General features: G+C 36.2%; 1 protein-coding gene across 1 annotated transcript in view; it reads right to left on the bottom strand.

The window, feature by feature from the left end:
• Window positions 1–12,233, bottom strand: part of bahcc1a (BAH domain and coiled-coil containing 1a) — a 91,554-nt gene extending 79,321 nt beyond the window's left edge. Inside the window, exon 1 of the mRNA XM_073843378.1 lies at window positions 12,038–12,233. Coding sequence (XP_073699479.1) covers window positions 12,038–12,209 — 172 coding nt within the window. The 5' untranslated portion in view covers window positions 12,210–12,233. The remainder of the gene's footprint in view (window positions 1–12,037) is intronic.
• Between the last annotated feature and the right edge of the window lie 5,725 nt (window positions 12,234–17,958).

Below are 17,958 nucleotides of genomic sequence, written 5' to 3'. Positions count from 1 at the left end.
TTATTGAATATACTGTATATACACTGCCAGTCAAAAGTTTTTGAACAGTATTTTTTTTAGGTTTTTATTAAAAAAGGCTCACCAAACCTACATTTATTTGATCCAAAGTACAGCAAAAACAGTAAAATTGTGAAATATTTTTACTGTTTAATATTTGAATATATTTTAAAATGTAATTTATTTCTGTGATTTCAAAGCTGAATTTTAAGCATCACTACTCCAGTCACATGATCCTTCAGAAATAATTCTAATATTCTGATTTGCTGCTCAGAAAACATTTATGGTTATTATTATTATGTTGAAAACAGCTGAGTAGAATTTTTTTTCAGTTTTTTTTTTTTGATGAATAGAAAGTTCAGAAGAACAGCATTTATATGAAATAGAAATCTTTTGTAGCATTATATATGTCTTTATCATCACTTTTGATCAATTCAAAGCATCCCTGCTAAATAAAAGTACTAATTTTTAGCATTTCTCTCCCACAAAATGTATACTGAATCAAGGCTTTTGAATGGTAAAGTGTATAATGTTATAGTGTATAAAGTGTATAATGTTACAAAAGCTTTATTTAAAAAAAAATGCTGATCTTTATTTTTTATAATAATAAAAATGGTTCTTCAACAGCAAATCAGCCTATTAGAATGATTTCTGAAGGATCATGTGACACTGAAGACTGGAGTAATGATGCTGAAAATTTGAACACAGGAATAAATTACATTTTCAAATATATTCAAATAGAAAACAGTAATTTGAAATAATAAAAATATTTCAAAATATTACAGTTTTTGCTGTACTTTCAATCAAATAAATGCAGGTTTGGTGAGCAAAATAAAAAAAAACTTGAAAAATCGTACTGTCCAAAAAACTTTAATCTGCATTGTTTTGGCAATATTGTAAAGTATGAAAAATAATCAAGGAAAGCGAGATGGAGGGAGGTGTTGACACCTGGCTCTCGTTACGTACATTGGGCTCTGTGCCTGGACCCGCAGCCGTTTACTCAAAACACCTGCCACAGTGAGTTTGGAGAAGGGGGGCAGGGGTGTTGTTGATCAGTCCAGGCAAGCCCGGCGCGGGCCACTCCCGCCACGATACACCCTCAGAGCCATAAATCCAGCCTGGATCTCCCCACGGCCTCCAGAGAGGAATCATCATCACTCCTGCCCCATAGCATGGGATTAACTCCTGCACCGCAGCTGTCTCTTTAATATTAGATAGATGTTATACAATTCTAATCCCTCGCACTAACCTCTTTAACCGTCTCCACACTAAACTATGTGCTTTTCGCATTCATCCTAGAAGCGAAGAGTCTCAAACAAAGCCACTGTTTCAAATTTCCAGCAGAAATCATACTATTTTAAGAAGAAAATATGAGTGGACTACACTGGAGAGGTTTAAAGGCAATTAATATTCAGTAATAATATCAGATGAGAACTGAATTTTAACTGAATCAACAGTAAACTGGCATGACCTGAATAACAACACTATTGTCTAATGTAGAGCTGCTTATAACTGAATTAAACTTGTTTTATAATTGATCAGTTTTACAACAATAACAATTTCTGTTTGTTAAAGGATTGGTTCACTTCCAGAACAAAGATTTACAGATAATTTACTCACCCCATTGTCATCGAAGATGTTCATGTCTCTCTTTCTTCAGTCGTAAAGAAATTATGTTTCTTGAGTAAAACCTTTCAGGAAATTATCTCCATATAGTTGACTTCTATGGTGCCCACGAGTTTGAACTTTCAAAATGCAGTTTAAATGCAGCTTCAAATGGCTCTAAACGATCCCAGCCAAGGAAGAAGGGTATTATCTAGTGAAATGATCAGTCATTTTCGAAAAACAAAATGACAATTTATATACTTTATAGCCTCAAATGCTTGTCTTGTCTTGTCTCTGCGATGTGTTAGGGTCGAAAAACTCCCATCTCGTTTTCTTCTTCAACTTAAAAATCGTCCAACATTTTTTTTGTAAAGGTCATTTGATCTTCTTTACAGGTTCACTTTGTAAACACTGGGCCGGCATTTCTGCAACGATTTAATCGATGATTTTGAAGTTGGCAAAGAAAACAAGATGGGAGTTTTTCGACATACGCTAACTGCATTGACCCGGAAAAAAACTGCAGACCTAGACAAGATGAGCGTTTGAGGTTAGGAAGTATATAAATTGTGAGTTTGTTTCGAAAATGACTGATCGTTTTGCTAGATAAGACCCTTCTTCCTTGGGTGGGATCGTTTAGAGCCCTTTGAAGCTGCATTTAAACTGTATTTTGAAAGTTCAAAATTGGGGGCACCATTGAAGTCCATTATATAGAGAGAACGCCTGAAATGTTTTCCTCAAGAAACATAATTTCTTATCGACTGAAGAAAGAAAGACATGAACATCTTGGATGACAAGGGGTGAGTAAATTATCTGTACATTTTTGTTCAGGAAGTGAACTAGTCCTTTGAAATGATCTGTATTCAAAACTCAGAGCCACAATAGTGCTGTAGATGGTTTCTAGATGGTCGTCAAAAGAGGCTTTAAGTGTCCGTGATGCTGTGGTCTGTAGATATGGATCCTTCGATGAAAGTCTATAAAGTTTAGTCTTTTATCACCAGCCAGGTAAAAATCATAAACCCGAATGGTTAGAAAAGTAACAGAACACTTCTTCTCAATGGGCCGCATGATTTGAGGCACGGAGAACAAACACTGTGAGACGAGTAAAACACCAAAGGTAATGCATTCGAATCATGACTATGAACAGAAATAGTGATGCTCACCTGTGCTCCAGTAATTGGTTCTGTCCAAAGGTTTACAGAATAGAAATAATATTGCACAAGAAAATACAAACATGCAAATAAGGCTTTATTTCAGATTTGCTCACATTTCTTTCTCTGAAAACAGAACAACACTGTGCTCTCATTTTTACCTCCCATCTGACAGAAAAAAAATACTTATCAGAGCTAGAGAGAGAGAGAGAAAGACAGAGACAGAAAGAGGAGGCAGTGTACCCTAGTGGTCAAAGTGTGCACTAGGGCAGGCTGAGGACAAAGGCTATGCATATTACCATACTACTGTTACTATTTCAGTAATATACAGTATGTGTACTATGTACAGTTTCAAATTTTTGGCAAACATAGATGTATACAGATGATTCACAGCAGCTTATAAAATGTACAGTAAATCAACCGTTTGACATGAACATTTGGCTCATTAATGCATTTCTCTACTCATCAGTATTGGCTTCAGGACATTTAGTAGTCAGTATGATTATAACCGTTCCACAAATTCAGAGTCCTTGTTTTTAAAGGGTTTGAATCTGTGAGGTGCAAAATGACAATGCATTCTATACGCTCACTCCGAGTGCAACAAGTCGCTGTGCATTTGAGACACAGGCAGCTGCGTTCGGCCTCCCTTGAGACTGATTAAATTGGAATTTCTGATGCTAATCTTTGTTTATGCACAAAAGGGCCGACACATCCTTGAAAAGAATGCGGCATGTATATTTAATGGCACAGCTCTTACTCAGTACAGTGTATCAGTCAAGTCTGTCACTCTGATGGCTTACAGAACCAATTAGTGGCTGATGAATTCTCATTCATGAGTGCGAACTGAGGAACAAGTAAGGAACAAAAGTTTGACTTGACACAATCAAAGCAGTGTATGAGTGCCTTGCCTCTTATGAGCTAAATAATGCCATTTTTAAGAGTGTTAAAGATGAAGTAATCAGCAATACATTTACAATATGAATTTTCTTAATGTATTTCCAAGCAAAACAGATATGTGACCCTGGACCACAAAACCCGTTTTAAGTAGCACGGGTATATTTGTATATTTGTATGGGATATCAAGTAGAGATCATGTTCCATGAAGATATTTTGTAAATTTCCTACTGTAAATATATCAAAACGTTTTTGATTAGTAATATGCATTGCTAAGAACTTAATTTGGACAACTTTAAAGGCGATTTTCTCAGTATTTAGATTTTTTTTTTGCACCCTCAGATTCCAGATTTTCAAATAGTTGTATCTCAGCCAAATATTGTCCTATCATGATGGTGCATTCACACCAGACGTGAATGAAGCGTTAAGCGCGAGTGATTTACATGTTAAGTCAATGCAAAGACGCGATAGACATCCTGCGGCGCGAATGACGCGTTTTGCGTGAATTGAGCGTTTTGGGCGTTTGACGCGTAACGCGTGATTCACGCGAATCGCTAGAGTTGAAAAATCTGAACTTTGGCGAATTTTCGCGCCGCGTTAACCAATCAGGAGCTTGCTCTAGTAGTGACGTGATTACGACATAGCGAGCGGAGGTAGAAACAACAATGTAGTATCTTCGTACTTTTATAGAAACAGGGGGGAAAAAGCATCTTGCTTGGAAAAAAGTGAGTGAGGAGACAATCTGGTAAGTTGTAAGAAACGCTCTTTACTCAATTTGAGCTATATATATATATATATATATATATTGAGACTACAAGCTAGCTAAAGCCGGCAAATTGAGCTTATTTGCTGTATTTTACAATAAAATACAGGGGCAGAAGCCCCTCCCAAGACGTGAATTCATGTCTGTTGTGAAGTGAATTTCACACACAAATTTAGCGAGCAAACTCAAAATGTTCAAGCGTCCAACTACGTGTGAATAGCGCAATTTATTCGCGCAAGTCGCGTCTGGTGTGAACGCCCCATGACAAACCATACATCAATGGAAAGCTTATATTCAGCTTTCAGATGATGTATAAATCTCAATTAAAAAAAAATAAAATTGACCCTTATGATTGGTTTAATGGTCCAGGGTCAAATATTTCATGGGTAATAATGTCATTGGGATGTGACTGGATGTTAAGGATGTGAATTGGATGTGTATTGTTTTGTTTTTGTCCATGTGGCATTGGTCGTGTCAGCAGAAAGACAACAGAAGTCATTTTGCTTTAATGAAAGATAATGAAAACAAACTGACTATTTGTTCATAGTAATATCCTAAAATAATAGTGCAATTTGTTCAATTACAAATACTTTACAAATAAAAACAAAACTCAATTGGACAATATAGGTTGTGTCAAGACATTTTTGTTTGCTTTTACAAACTAAGAGTTGAGTCTATAGATAGATAGAAACATACCTCTAAAGCATTTATTAATCTTAGTCAATGTTACACTCAAAAGTCAACTGTTCCAGATATGGACTAACCCAACTGAGTTAAAAATTTAATTGAAAATGTCAACCTAACAGCTGGGAAACCCAGCTTTTTTTTTAGAGTGTCTCTTACTAATATAATAAAAGTTAATAGTATGTAACGGATCTTGGGGTAATGAGTTAACAATGAAGAGTTGCATTTTTATTACTAACATTAACAAATATTAATAAATTAATGTTAATTAATGTATTAACTAACTGCACTGATTAATGTAAACTAACAGGGCATTATTGTTATAAATATGAAAGCTCCCAGAGGTTCATCATGAAACAGACCTATGATTGAGGTCAGTAAACACGTCTCGACACACAGACCCACAATCCACCTCCATCCAATAGACAACGTGCTTTTCTCTGCTCTTTTCTCTAAAAGATTACAATAATAAAATTGAAATTAAAAACAAGTAATCTGGATTTTCTGCTTGAGCCGTTAATAATGTCTAACAGCTGTCACATGCAGCACAACGACACGCGGCGGTTGGCCCGAGGCCGCCTGATGAGAGGGAGACAGACAGAGGGAGAGAGACGGTTTCCTTCACCTGCAGGTCCACTAAACATCTCTTTTGCTTGTCTTGTTTAATGGTTTATTCTTCGAAAGCTGCTCTAGGTTAAGGGAAGTGTGAGCTTCCTCTGCTGAAGTGTAAAAAACGCGGCAGGGTTTGAAAATGTGATACGGGTTATGTGATACAGGAGGGATTGCCCGCCCAGCTTGTCTTCTTTGTGTAGGGTTGCAGTGCCCGCCTGACCTGCAGCGTGAGGGGACGCCACGGCTGTGTGGCACAGTCCCACGCTGCGTACATATGCTTATCAAACTAAATACGAACATTACATAGACTTCCATTGTTCTTATATAAAGCCATTTATAATAACTGTCTAAAAAAATCCTTCACATTATTACACTTTGTGCCCTATTTTTACCGTTTTTTGTAGATTTTTTAAATGACAGTGTCCCAAAATGTCATGAAAGAGGTGTTTGTCAAATTAGTTAATATTAATGTAACATATTTAATTAAAATATTTGAAAGAGTTTAAACACTGAACCAGTTTGGACATCTTAGACCAGTTTGTGGTAAAAGGTGAGGTGGCGGTAGAGTAAAGGCCTGTTCACACTTATATATATAATATTATATAATATTATAAAACTTATATAATGTTAAAGATAACTATAACAAATATATCAGCAACACATGGTAACATTGTCTTCATTATAAGGGCACTGCAGTTTTGTCGTCTGCTGCTTTACATGTCAAAGCTCTTTAAAGTCTGGTGGATTCTGATTGGCCGATTGTCAATGTTTTTATTGTCCATCAGCTGGAAAAATAATGTTCTGAAACTGCTTCCAATAATAAACGACACAGAGGAACAATATCACCATCGTTGTGGTGTAGACTTCCCAATTCTCATAGAATTGGAATGACTGTTAAAACTTTATTGTCATAGTTATCGTCCTTGGTGTGAACAGGCCTTAAGTCGGGTGCTGGTTTCAGCCAGGTTGGGTTTTCTATCCACCTTTTTCTCCATGTAAGAGTGGGTGCAGCCATTTGTGAATTGTATGGGTTTGGCTTCCGGTGTCATTCACTTTCAGCTATTTTTAGCTCTACAAAACAGCTTGTTTTGCTGCTTGATATTGCAAACTGCTGTGTCTTGCCATATTATATATGAGCAATATCACACGAGTAGACTTGAGATTTGGTTGTATATCGGCACGGTTGTGATTCGCCTTAGGTAATCACAGAGTGCCGATATACAGCCTTATCTCAAGTCTACGCGTGTGATATTGCGTTTATAAAACAGTTCGACGGCACAAGTGTGTAAATACATAAACAAAATAACAACGGAGTGTCTTTAAAAGCCCTCTTTTGTGCGAACTATTCCTTCCGCCACAAATTCAAATCAAAGTTTGACGGTTGGTCAGTTGAGCATAAGCTTCTTCGTTACTAATTCCAAAACGTCACTTTAGAACTAATAACGAAGAAATGTGGAGTTGCTTCATTGAAAGCCTATTGTATTACTGTATTAAAACCTCACTGTATCATGTTTGAGTATTATGAGAGAGAGATAGACTGAGCGAGTGATTAACGTACCTGCATCTGAATGCCATATTATATATGTATATAATCTCTATATAATGGACTTCTATGGTGCCCATGAGTTTGAACTTCTAAAATGCAGTTTAAATGCAGCTTCAAAGACCTCTAAACGATCCCAGCTGAAGAAGAGGGTTCTTATAGCAAAACAATCATTGTTTTTTTACAACTGAAGAAAGATGACGTCTTGGATGACAAGCGGGTGAGTAAAAATCTTTTTTTTTTCTGGCAGTGAACTTCTCCTTTAAGCAACAAGAATTGACTGGATTGAAGTTTGTGGAACATCGTAGAATTGAGTCATGGTGGTTGGAGAGGAGGGTTATTGTAGAGGTGAAGCAATATATTATATATTTTGATGAAAGATTAACATGAACACATCCTTCTGTTGTTCATTTTTATTCATGTGCATTGATTAAATGTTCACACAGAGAGCAGGTAAGTGCGTTACGTAAAAAGGGCACAGTTTGATTTCATGTTTTTTTAAAGCATGCAGGATAAGAATAGAAACGGTTTCTAACAATATCAGTGGAGCCCTTGATGTGGGCCCTAAAACTGCAATCTCAAATTGTTGGGAAGTGAGAGAGACTTTATGGCTTGCCAACCTCATATCTCCCTACAAACCCCTTCATCAGGTCCGCCATAAACACCAGACATGCTTTCATAACACCACTAAACACCTGTGCTTGCCTTTACATCCCCATACCCCTACTTCTGAGACATTCATGCAATAAGCCCTTTAATAAAATCTCTCAGTACAGTTATTTATTCCCCTCTGGAAAGTAAAACACATGGGTAAGCGACAGTCAGCGGGGTTAACCTGTAAACAGAGCAGGGTTGCTGGATATCCAGGCAGGATATAAGAATGAGGGGACAGACAGGGACGTTCTGCCCCTCCAAGACAATAAAAGAGGAGGAGGGAGGGTGTGTTTTTATCTTTGAGCAACATGCTGTAAAACACACACAAAGCTGTGATCGGAAACAATGGTCCTGGTCTGTGTGTGTGTGTGTGTGTGTGTGTGTGTGTGTGTGTGTGTGTGTGTGTGTGTGTGTGTGTGTGTGTGTGTGTGTGTACCTGGTATTCATCACGTTGTGGGGACCAAATGTCCCCACAAGGATAGGAATACCAGTAAATTTTGACCTTGTGGGGACATTTCTCAGGTCCCCATGAGGAAACAGGCTTATAAATCATGCACAATGAGTTTTTTTGAGGAAGTAAAAGTTTGCACAATCTCCTGTGAGGGCTAGGTTTAGGTATAGGGTAGGGTTAGGGCGATAGAAAATACGGTTTGTACAGTATAAAAACCATTACGCCTATGGAATGTCCCCATAAAACATGTAAACCAGTGTGTGTGTGTGTGTGTGTGTGTGTGTGTGTGTGTGTGTGTGTGTGTGTGTGTGTGTGTGTGTGTGTGTGTGTGTGTGTGTGTGTTTGTGGTGTGGGGGGTTGCAGGAAGGAAGCCAACTCAACCCCCCCAGACAAGACATGGTAAGAAGAACAGGAGAATCAAGGCTTTGGAGGAAATGGAGACCAAATGTTTAATGCAACATCAAGCCTCAGTAACAATATGCTTACACATGACAATGTTTTAAAATGTGAACATTTATGGAAAGGATTCAAGAAATAACTCCACAAACCAGTCATGATGGTATTTAAACAGTTAAATCAAGAAATCAAGGCACATAAAGAGTAGAAATAGCTAGATTTTATTTTAAGATTTATTTAAATGAGAGTGGTTTTGTGGGTGATTGTGGTTGTTTCAGTGGTTGGTAAAGTTAAAAAGCCACTTTAAATGTTTTTAAGTTAATTGTAAAAAAAAAAAAAAAATTCAAATATGCAGTATTAGCCATTGATGGTTCCACAAAGAACCTTTAGCATTCATGGAATTGTTCCATTGAACAAAAAGGTTCTTTATAGTGGAATAAGGTTCTTTAAATTATTACAAAAAAAAAATAGTTATTTAAGAACCGTTCACTGAAAGTTCTTTGGGGAACTTTTTTTAAAGAATAATATGGCCTCTCCATTAATCTAGGCAGGTCTATAATAATCCAAATCCCTAACCCTAAGAATGCACAATGGTAAAACTTGTAGCAATGCTTATCAGAAACATCTCAGTTCCAAATTGGATCCCAAAGAAGAAACCATGACAAAGTCACATTTTTATTGCTCAGTTGAGAATCATTTGATCTCTTCTCCTGTAACAGGTAAAATGCACACCACAAAAAATGCCCCAAGATGAGCGCAAAACGGCAACTTCAATCCCAGCATAAGCAACAAACCAGAAGGAACAACTGAAATAACCGAGAGAGGAGAAGTGAAATTAAGAGCTTTCTCCAAAACCAGCCCGAATTTCATAAGTCTTTGAGGAACAGCGCTGTTTCAAAGCCAAGAGAGCGTTGCGACAGCAGCCTCTGTCTCTACAAGCCTCCGAGTCCAATAGCAGCTGAATAATAAAGCCACTGAAAGACACCACAGAAGGTCTTTCACTGAGCCTGGATCCCAACCTGCATCTGAATGCATTTGTACATCAGTTCCCTGAAATATTCATGTTCTTTGTAAAGGATTCATGTGAGGCCATGAGGGAGGCAGTCCCTGGAGGGATAGAGCGAATCCACTAACGCAGCTACACCCCCTTTACGCCTGTGGGACGCTATCGACCGGTCCGTTCGCTTAACGAGAAAAAAAACTGGTTTGGTGACCGTCCAGCTTGGTTTGCATGACTAGCATAGCCTTAATTAAATAAATAATGGTATTTGTTAAGTTACATTGTCATTAGTAGAAGACATTTTTTGTTTTTGTGCATTCTTCCTTTTTTTAATTTAGGTATTTAATATTTTGTTAAATATTTTCATGCACAATAATAGGCTGATCCAAGGAGGCATGTTCATGAGAAATTACACATTTGCGTCTTTAATGGCGGATGTCTTTATATATTGTATACACATTTATTAAACAATATTTATTCAAAACTCACTATAAAATATGAGGTCTTTACTATGTACTAAGTCAAAAATACATCTTGTGTTCATATTGTATTGCAAAACACTTTCGCTGGGACAGGTTTGGTGGTATGGGTAAGTTTAAGGATGGGTTAAGTGATGGTTCAACAGTGTTATTATAAATGTAATTACAGAAATTAATTACAGATGTAATTACATGTAGGTATTTTTAAATATAAGTGGAATGTAAAAGCCTGTATGTACACAATAAGTGCATTGAATCAAATGAGTAATTTAAATGTAAGGACATAGTAGTTAAGGCCACCTAATATAAATGGGACCAAATATGAAAAAAAGCATAGCTAATGTACATCCTCTTACAAATGTCCTGCTAAATACAAGCAATAACATAAAAAACTGTGCTTTTATCAACCATAGACAATGCAAAATTGCCCTCTGTCATCCTGGTCTAGAATGAAGGGGTAGTGCTGGTGGTGTGGTAATAACACACAAGTTGAATGTCACCACATGAATCAAACAGGAGACATGGCTGAGATGGTAATATTCCAGACAAAGCTATAAAACTGGGCTCTGTGAATTTTATCTCTAGGTACAATACCTCACCTGTCTCAATCATTGAACAGTGATGACAGTTAAGGGCACGGCTGCATGGTGGCGCAAGCTGTGAGCATACGACCAAAAGACATTGTCATATCCGGTTAACAGCACACCTGCACCCTTTAGCTAACATTAGCCTAAATACTCATTCCCTAAGCCCAAATGGACACATCTACCACTATAAATATAAGTGTACATGAGCGTATGGAAACTGCTGGAACAGTTGCCTTATTGTAGATATTTCATATATCCAGACAGGTATAAGCATTTTCTTAGTAATTGTAATAGCAGTCTAAATTGGGTTCTAATAATCTACAGTCAAATAATGATTCTAATTGATTCTAAAATCATAATCTTTGATAGGTTTTCTAAATCTAAATGTTTGTTTGCAAAATCAACTAAAAGCAAGACAATGAATGGCAATATTTATGTGGCATCAGTAGTGTAAAACAAAGCATATTCTTCATTTCACAGATTTAGATTTATAATTGCCTACCAATGGCGAATTACCTAATGATGAACAATGCAAACTGGAACATGTGGATACTCAAATATGAAATAACTACAAATGCAAAAAAAAAAAAAAAATTCAAATTAAAAATTCAAATATTCAATTTGTTATTAAAAAGTAATTTAAAGGGCAATAATACACTACCTTACAGAAAATATCAGCTGCTATATGCCCAATATCCTCATAACCGTTGCCTATCACAATTCATATTAAACCGGACGTGCTTTTCTCATATTTATCAAAATCACATTTACACCTCCCAATTCGATTCATGTGGACACAAGGATTTTAAGTCTTAACTCTACGACTGGACTTAATCAGCAAGGAAATGAGTATTACAAACAAAAAAGGTAATATAGGCCTATCTATCTATCTAGCTATCTAGCTATCTAGCTTATCTAAATTGGTTCTTTGTGGCGCTTAAAATAAACAAAATAAAAACAAATAAGCCTAAATAAACCTTCTGTAAGCATATTTTGGTATATATGGTTCTTGAATTGCTATGTAGATTCAAATATCTTTGATGTTACATTTTAGATTTTTCAGAGCAGTGTTGCCACATCAATAAGAAATCCTAAACATAAATAAGCAAAATCAAATACAGGCCTAAATCTAAACATAAACATTCGCTATTCTCTGAAACAGTGTGTCAAATCTTTGTTGAGCTTCCACGGAAATGCGAGCGAATGAAAGAAAACGCAACAAACCTGAATGCGCCGCCATCGGTAAGTGAGATGGATAATATTTCCCGGGTGGAAAATGAGGCGCATGTTGCACGGAGCCGTGGCCGGAGGAGGAGATGCGAGAGGCGGCGCGATGCACTAGAGTGGCCCGCTCTGAAAGGAGATGTGCCGGAGCGGAGAAATCACGACCCTCCATTCCAAAGAAAACAGACGATATAATCCAAAATCAAGCGGAAATCAGATGAAACCTATGTACTGTAATCCGTCTGCGTTTGCTTTAGTGAAAAGCTCGCCTCTCCTGCTCAGGTTGAAGTCCTCAATCATCTTTTCTACAAAGAAAGAAAGAAGAGACGTTATAATCTCGGTATGGCACACCACTACAGCTGACATACATCTGCTTAATGCTTTCAGTATTCGACACATATAAGAAAAATGCTATATAAATTGAGATCTACATTTGATGCACATTTACTTAGAGAAGAACTGCATTGTTTTTAAGCGTCCATTGAATTGATGTGAAAGAGATGTGAAAAGGCCATAGATGGCAGTGATTGAATAGGCCTAGTAGAGACCGACCCAGTGTATGGATACATTATAAAGATGCACACCTTTTTGAAAACGGACAAAAAATATGTTTTAAAATGAAATAGTAACCTCATGTTTTATAAGTGCAACCATGCCCATATATGATGGAGATATGAACGATATACAAACGCTGAGTTTGACAACAAGTAACATACATTGTTTTCAAAATATGGATGTGTTGACTTCAGCCCCGTGAGTTGGTTATTTTTATTGTTAGAAGACTGAAAAAAAAAAAAAAACATTTACACATTAATGAAATCTAAAGAAATAACTTATATAGTGTTTTTAGATATGTGCATGATGTGGATGAAAAAATAAAATGATGACATGGTTTAGATGCATATTAAATAAATAATATAAAAAACAATTGTGGTGTTTATATATATATATATATATATATATATATATATATATATATATATATATATATATATATATATATACCATATTTATATCATAATGTCAATATTTTGTTTTACATATAGTAGGATAGTGAAAACAGCATTAGTTATTTTTAATATAGCAATATATACCAAACCATTATGAGTAAAATAAAAAGCAACATGTAAACAGTAAATACCATTTGCTAACAGAAAGTCCTTTTTGGTTTTTATCAGAATACCCTGAAACACACGAGTGTGTGTGAGTGTGTGTATATGTGTGTGTGTGTGTGTGTGTGTGTGTGCGTGCGCATGTAAACAACTGCAATTTCCTTTTATCTGGTTGACCTGTTTTAGCTTTTATGTGGAGCAATTAAATCTCACAGAACCTAACACACAATGTCTAGTGTCAAGTTCCAGCTGATATTGTACTAATATTCATTTGTTTTATTTGTTTCCTTCAGCCAGGCTTTTGTGCTCTCTTTCTGGTAGACTAGATTTGAACAAAATGTAATGTCACAAAATAAATGATTTAGTGAAATGGGTTCCTTATTTGAAATACGTTACGCGGACTACAATCAGTTGTAGCATTTTCAGAAAATATACAAGTGAAATAAATCCAGCGTTTTCTGCTGTAGCAGGCCATGCATACAAACCAAGGTGGCCTTACAGCAAGCAGCTTTTGTCTCCGTGTGAGGACTGCTGCTCTCCGTCAGCCATTACCGTGCAGCTCCAACACTCCACAACAGCCGTCCATTTCGAGCACACAACATTCAATCACACACTGCATGCTTTGTTTTAATCGCAGCCTTTTCATGCAATTCAATGCTTAATACTTTGTATCGACAGCCGAAACGTGAATGTTGTTAAATATTTGCATAATCCCGACGCAAATTCAGCAGTTGTTTTTGTCTCGTGCATGACAATGCACGAAGTAAAATGCTTGGAAATCTGTCTTAATATGTCAAAGTGAGAAAAAAAAACATAACTCAGCTGGGAATCTTGTGCTTATCGAAAACAAAAACTCACAAAGACAATCACAATATTTATGTCGCTAATGTTATTCGGCTGGGAGAAACGCGCTGCCCGGACACAAGCAGCGAAACGAGCCTCTCTCATGCCGATCCGAAAGAAAATCACAATCGATCATTACAAATAAGCATTGATCAGCGAAGAAAAACACCGATCTGAATCTGATAATAAAGGACAACTGGAAATTTGGATGATGCACGTTTCATTTTTATTTTCTTCCTTGTCATGTTTCAAATCAGTGAATGCGATGCATTCTCTTTAGAGAAAATATTTCACTTTTAACAATAGAAATGTGAATAGAAATAGTGAGCAGAAAAGCGCAAAATCTACTATATTAAGCTAAAACAGATGGTATTTTAGTAAAAAATGCGTGGTTACAGAATTCTTGATAATATCATTTGTAATTTGAGTAGTAAACTGAACAAGGCCGTACAAGCTTTAACTGAGAAATATTCACTTCACAAAATTGCCTATTAAATAAATGCCTTAAAATATGAATTAGTCTTTAAATGAAGCGAATAAATGCGGACTGTAGCACGGTGGTTAAGCGCATTTATTTATTAATTATTGTAGGCTATATTTATAGTTTTGCTATTTCCCCTTTGAATGCTCCATTATAATTGTATGTGCTGTTTCAGTAGTTAACCTTATTTTCTTTATTTCTGTGAAGGCCTTTTTTTATTTTATTCGACGTAAGGCGACACAACCATGACATAAAAAAATAAATGAATTACTTACTGGTATGTTATATCCTTGCATAACAATAAATAATTTTAATTAGAAATCAAGCAAAATATTCAGAGCAATGCTGTCGCTTATTTTAAAAAGCATATTTCAGTGGTTCAGTCCTAATTCCTCTCATACGATTGAAGCCGTTGTCGCTCGCCGGTCTTGGGCTTCTATAGGCCACTGAAGTCGCGAATCGAGTCTCCGAACGGCGATTCTCTTGTCCGGCGCCGATCGTGCCTCTCAACTCCGGGAGAGTAAACACACACGCTCATTGGTCAGATTCACGAATGATAATGAGCTGGCGTCGCTCGCCCGGGGACACTCCAAGCTCTGATTGGTGGAAATCAGTAACCAATGGGAATTCGACGTGGAGAGCGAGAGCAATGAGGCGAGCGGCAAATTCAAGCAGAATACTAAAGACTGGTTACAGTGTGTTAAAACCTTATATATTTCTTTGCAAACGAGCACATGATTCCTACCTGGAGGAATTTACTGCGTAGCCGCTGTCTTTAACAAGTCGAGCAGGTATGTAGGCTAGTTTTTTCTTTTCTTTTCTTTTTTCTTTGTATCAATGTTTATTTAATTTTAATGTGTATTTTAATTTTAATTGTGTTTGTCATCATTTTAATTTAAACTATTGGTCATTATTTTATGGATTTGTATGTGATCCCTTGGCTTTGTTCTTTTTGTATTATCTGTTCAAGCATTAATAAAAAAAATAATAAAAAATTAAAAAAAGGTATGTAGGCTATGTAATGTGTTTTCTTTAAAAATAATTTATCATTCAATACATGTGATGAATGAAAATAGTAAACTATTAGGTGTAAACACTCGAAAATAGCTATATAAGTGCATAAATGATTTCAACTGCACTGAATGTTACAGTCTCCTTTAGGTTATTTAACGCTAACAGCCCTTGTGCGGGTTAAGAACACGCTTTTAAAAAAAGGCTCCATTTGGAGGAGGATTTGATTGGCTGGCACGTTGCCAGCGTATTGTCACTCACAAAGTGTAAACAAGACTCTGATTGGCTGCTCGCCAGTCCGCATTGGGCTATCTGAAAAAAAGAAAGAAATAACTGGATCTGCGGTTTCAAGGCGTCCCAGGTTAGATGATGAAAACAGATAAGAAGGAACCGTTTCAAGGCGCTCCAAAAGGCGGACCTTCTGTGGCCCTGAAGCTATACTCGGAGAACACGCGAAAAAGTAGAGAAAGAAATGTTCGATATGTTGGAGGATTAAAAAATTCGTTGTGCGATACCTTCGGCTCTGGGACGGATAAACACGACACAGTCGCAAGGCGGATTTCTGAACACTTCGGTAAGAATGAAGAAAAACGGAAAAGGAAGAGTTTGGATCAGCCTTACTCGTACTCGTTTATTCTAAACGGCTGATAAATTAAGAATCGAAACAAGGATACGCCAAGATTTCATGACAATATATAAAACTCGTACCGAAAACTGTATCAGACAGTATTTACATTCTTTTCTTCAATCTGTTTCGTTAGAGTTATGCGCTCTTATGTAAGAGGAAATGTCATTTTATATATAGTAGACTACATAACTAAATACCGAAATCATTCTAATTTAAATTTTCATTTGGCCTTCTAATGTTTGAGATTTCCAGGTTACATAAAAAATGTCTTATGCACAGCTCTTTGTTCACAATTCTGTTTTTTTTTTTTTTTCTCAAATCTGACCTTGTAGAGTGGTGTATATACTGGAATGTCTACTGATAAACATTTAATACATTATATGTTTTCTCATCATTGTGACTGCGTCAGCATGAATTATATATTCAGAATTGCAGTGAAAATATAGGTAGATAAGGCAGTTTCCCACATGAAGAGGATTGATTGACGGGGTCTCTGATTGACAGTCCAGCTTTATCTCTCCAGCTCAAAGGAAGCAAGAGCCGTTCCTCTGAGGAGAAACAAAAGGGTTCCAATGAGCATTCATGTTTCTGTTTGTGTGTAAACGGTGGAAAACACTATAAAACATAAATATACCAAAAGCCTTTTATAAATCTCTCAAATAAGGTATATTTTCCAAAAAAATAATGTTAGATCTTGCAATAGGTCATCCTTACAAATTGAGCCTGGATATGTTTTGTCATTTTAAGGATATATAAAACAAATGCAATTTTGTTAACAAATAACAAAAAAATTGCTTAGCCTTTTTTATCTGCTTTGTCTGTACAGTTTAGATTTTTGTGTGCTTTTTCTGTAATTCATTGTTATTTCAATAAAAATTTAAAAAACGCATACAGAGAACAATGTATGTGTGTGTGTCTGTGTTGCATTCAGAGTTGTATTTAAAAAAATAGATGCATTAAATAAACCAATGGACAGGACTGCATAGGCCCAAACACCTAACTGAAGTGTTTGCATCTGATAAAGGCTGATCTAAAGCGCACAGGGGGAAAAAATACAGAATTTGCTGATGATGCCACTTCAAAGCCATTTTTACATCCAAATGAGGATTTCTCTGTTAGGTCTGAATTTAAATGTAGCACTGATTAATTTAGTCCACACTGCTTGCTGATAAAAAAAAAAAAAAAAACGGATTTGTTTTACTCTTCAGTGAAAGTATGGTTGATGGAACATTAATTTAAAAACATATAATTTATTTGGTGTGATATTACAGAGGTGGGAAATCTATGTGCAGTTATCATGTAACCGTATATGCAATAAAACCTTTAATTTGATTATTTGTGTACGCCTCATTCTGAAAGAAAACCTGACACTTAGATGCTAAACACGAATGATCACAAATATCAGCATTGACAGGCCAGCCGGCAAGTAATTTCTGGGAAAGCCTTTTTTACAGACCAGTGTTCTGCTTGCTTTAATACACAATTGTTAGTGATATAAAATTGATCTGTCATATTATGATCATGTGATCGCATGTGACAGATCAGTTTTACCAGTGCTGATCATCTGATTTATCTTATTTAATATTTATTAATAAATCCTAGATGGATGGTACTAATCTTTCTGTAACTTTAAATTTACCAACCCCCAAATGTTGACGTCAGCTGTCTCGGTTAACCCCTTTGTTGCCATTTGAGTATCTCTATGTTCTATATATTATTATTATTTTAAATGTATTCCACACAGATGTACTTGCTTTTGAATTGGAAATTATACATTAAATGTCAGACTGTACTTTTTGTTTAAAAAAATACCTTGTATGGGTTTTAAGTGTTGCCAGGATTTTAT

Source organism: Garra rufa, chromosome 1 (assembly GCF_049309525.1).
Source record: "Garra rufa chromosome 1, GarRuf1.0, whole genome shotgun sequence".
NCBI classification, from domain to species: Eukaryota; Metazoa; Chordata; class Actinopteri; order Cypriniformes; family Cyprinidae; genus Garra; species Garra rufa.
This window is presented reverse-complemented; position numbering and strand designations above follow the sequence as displayed.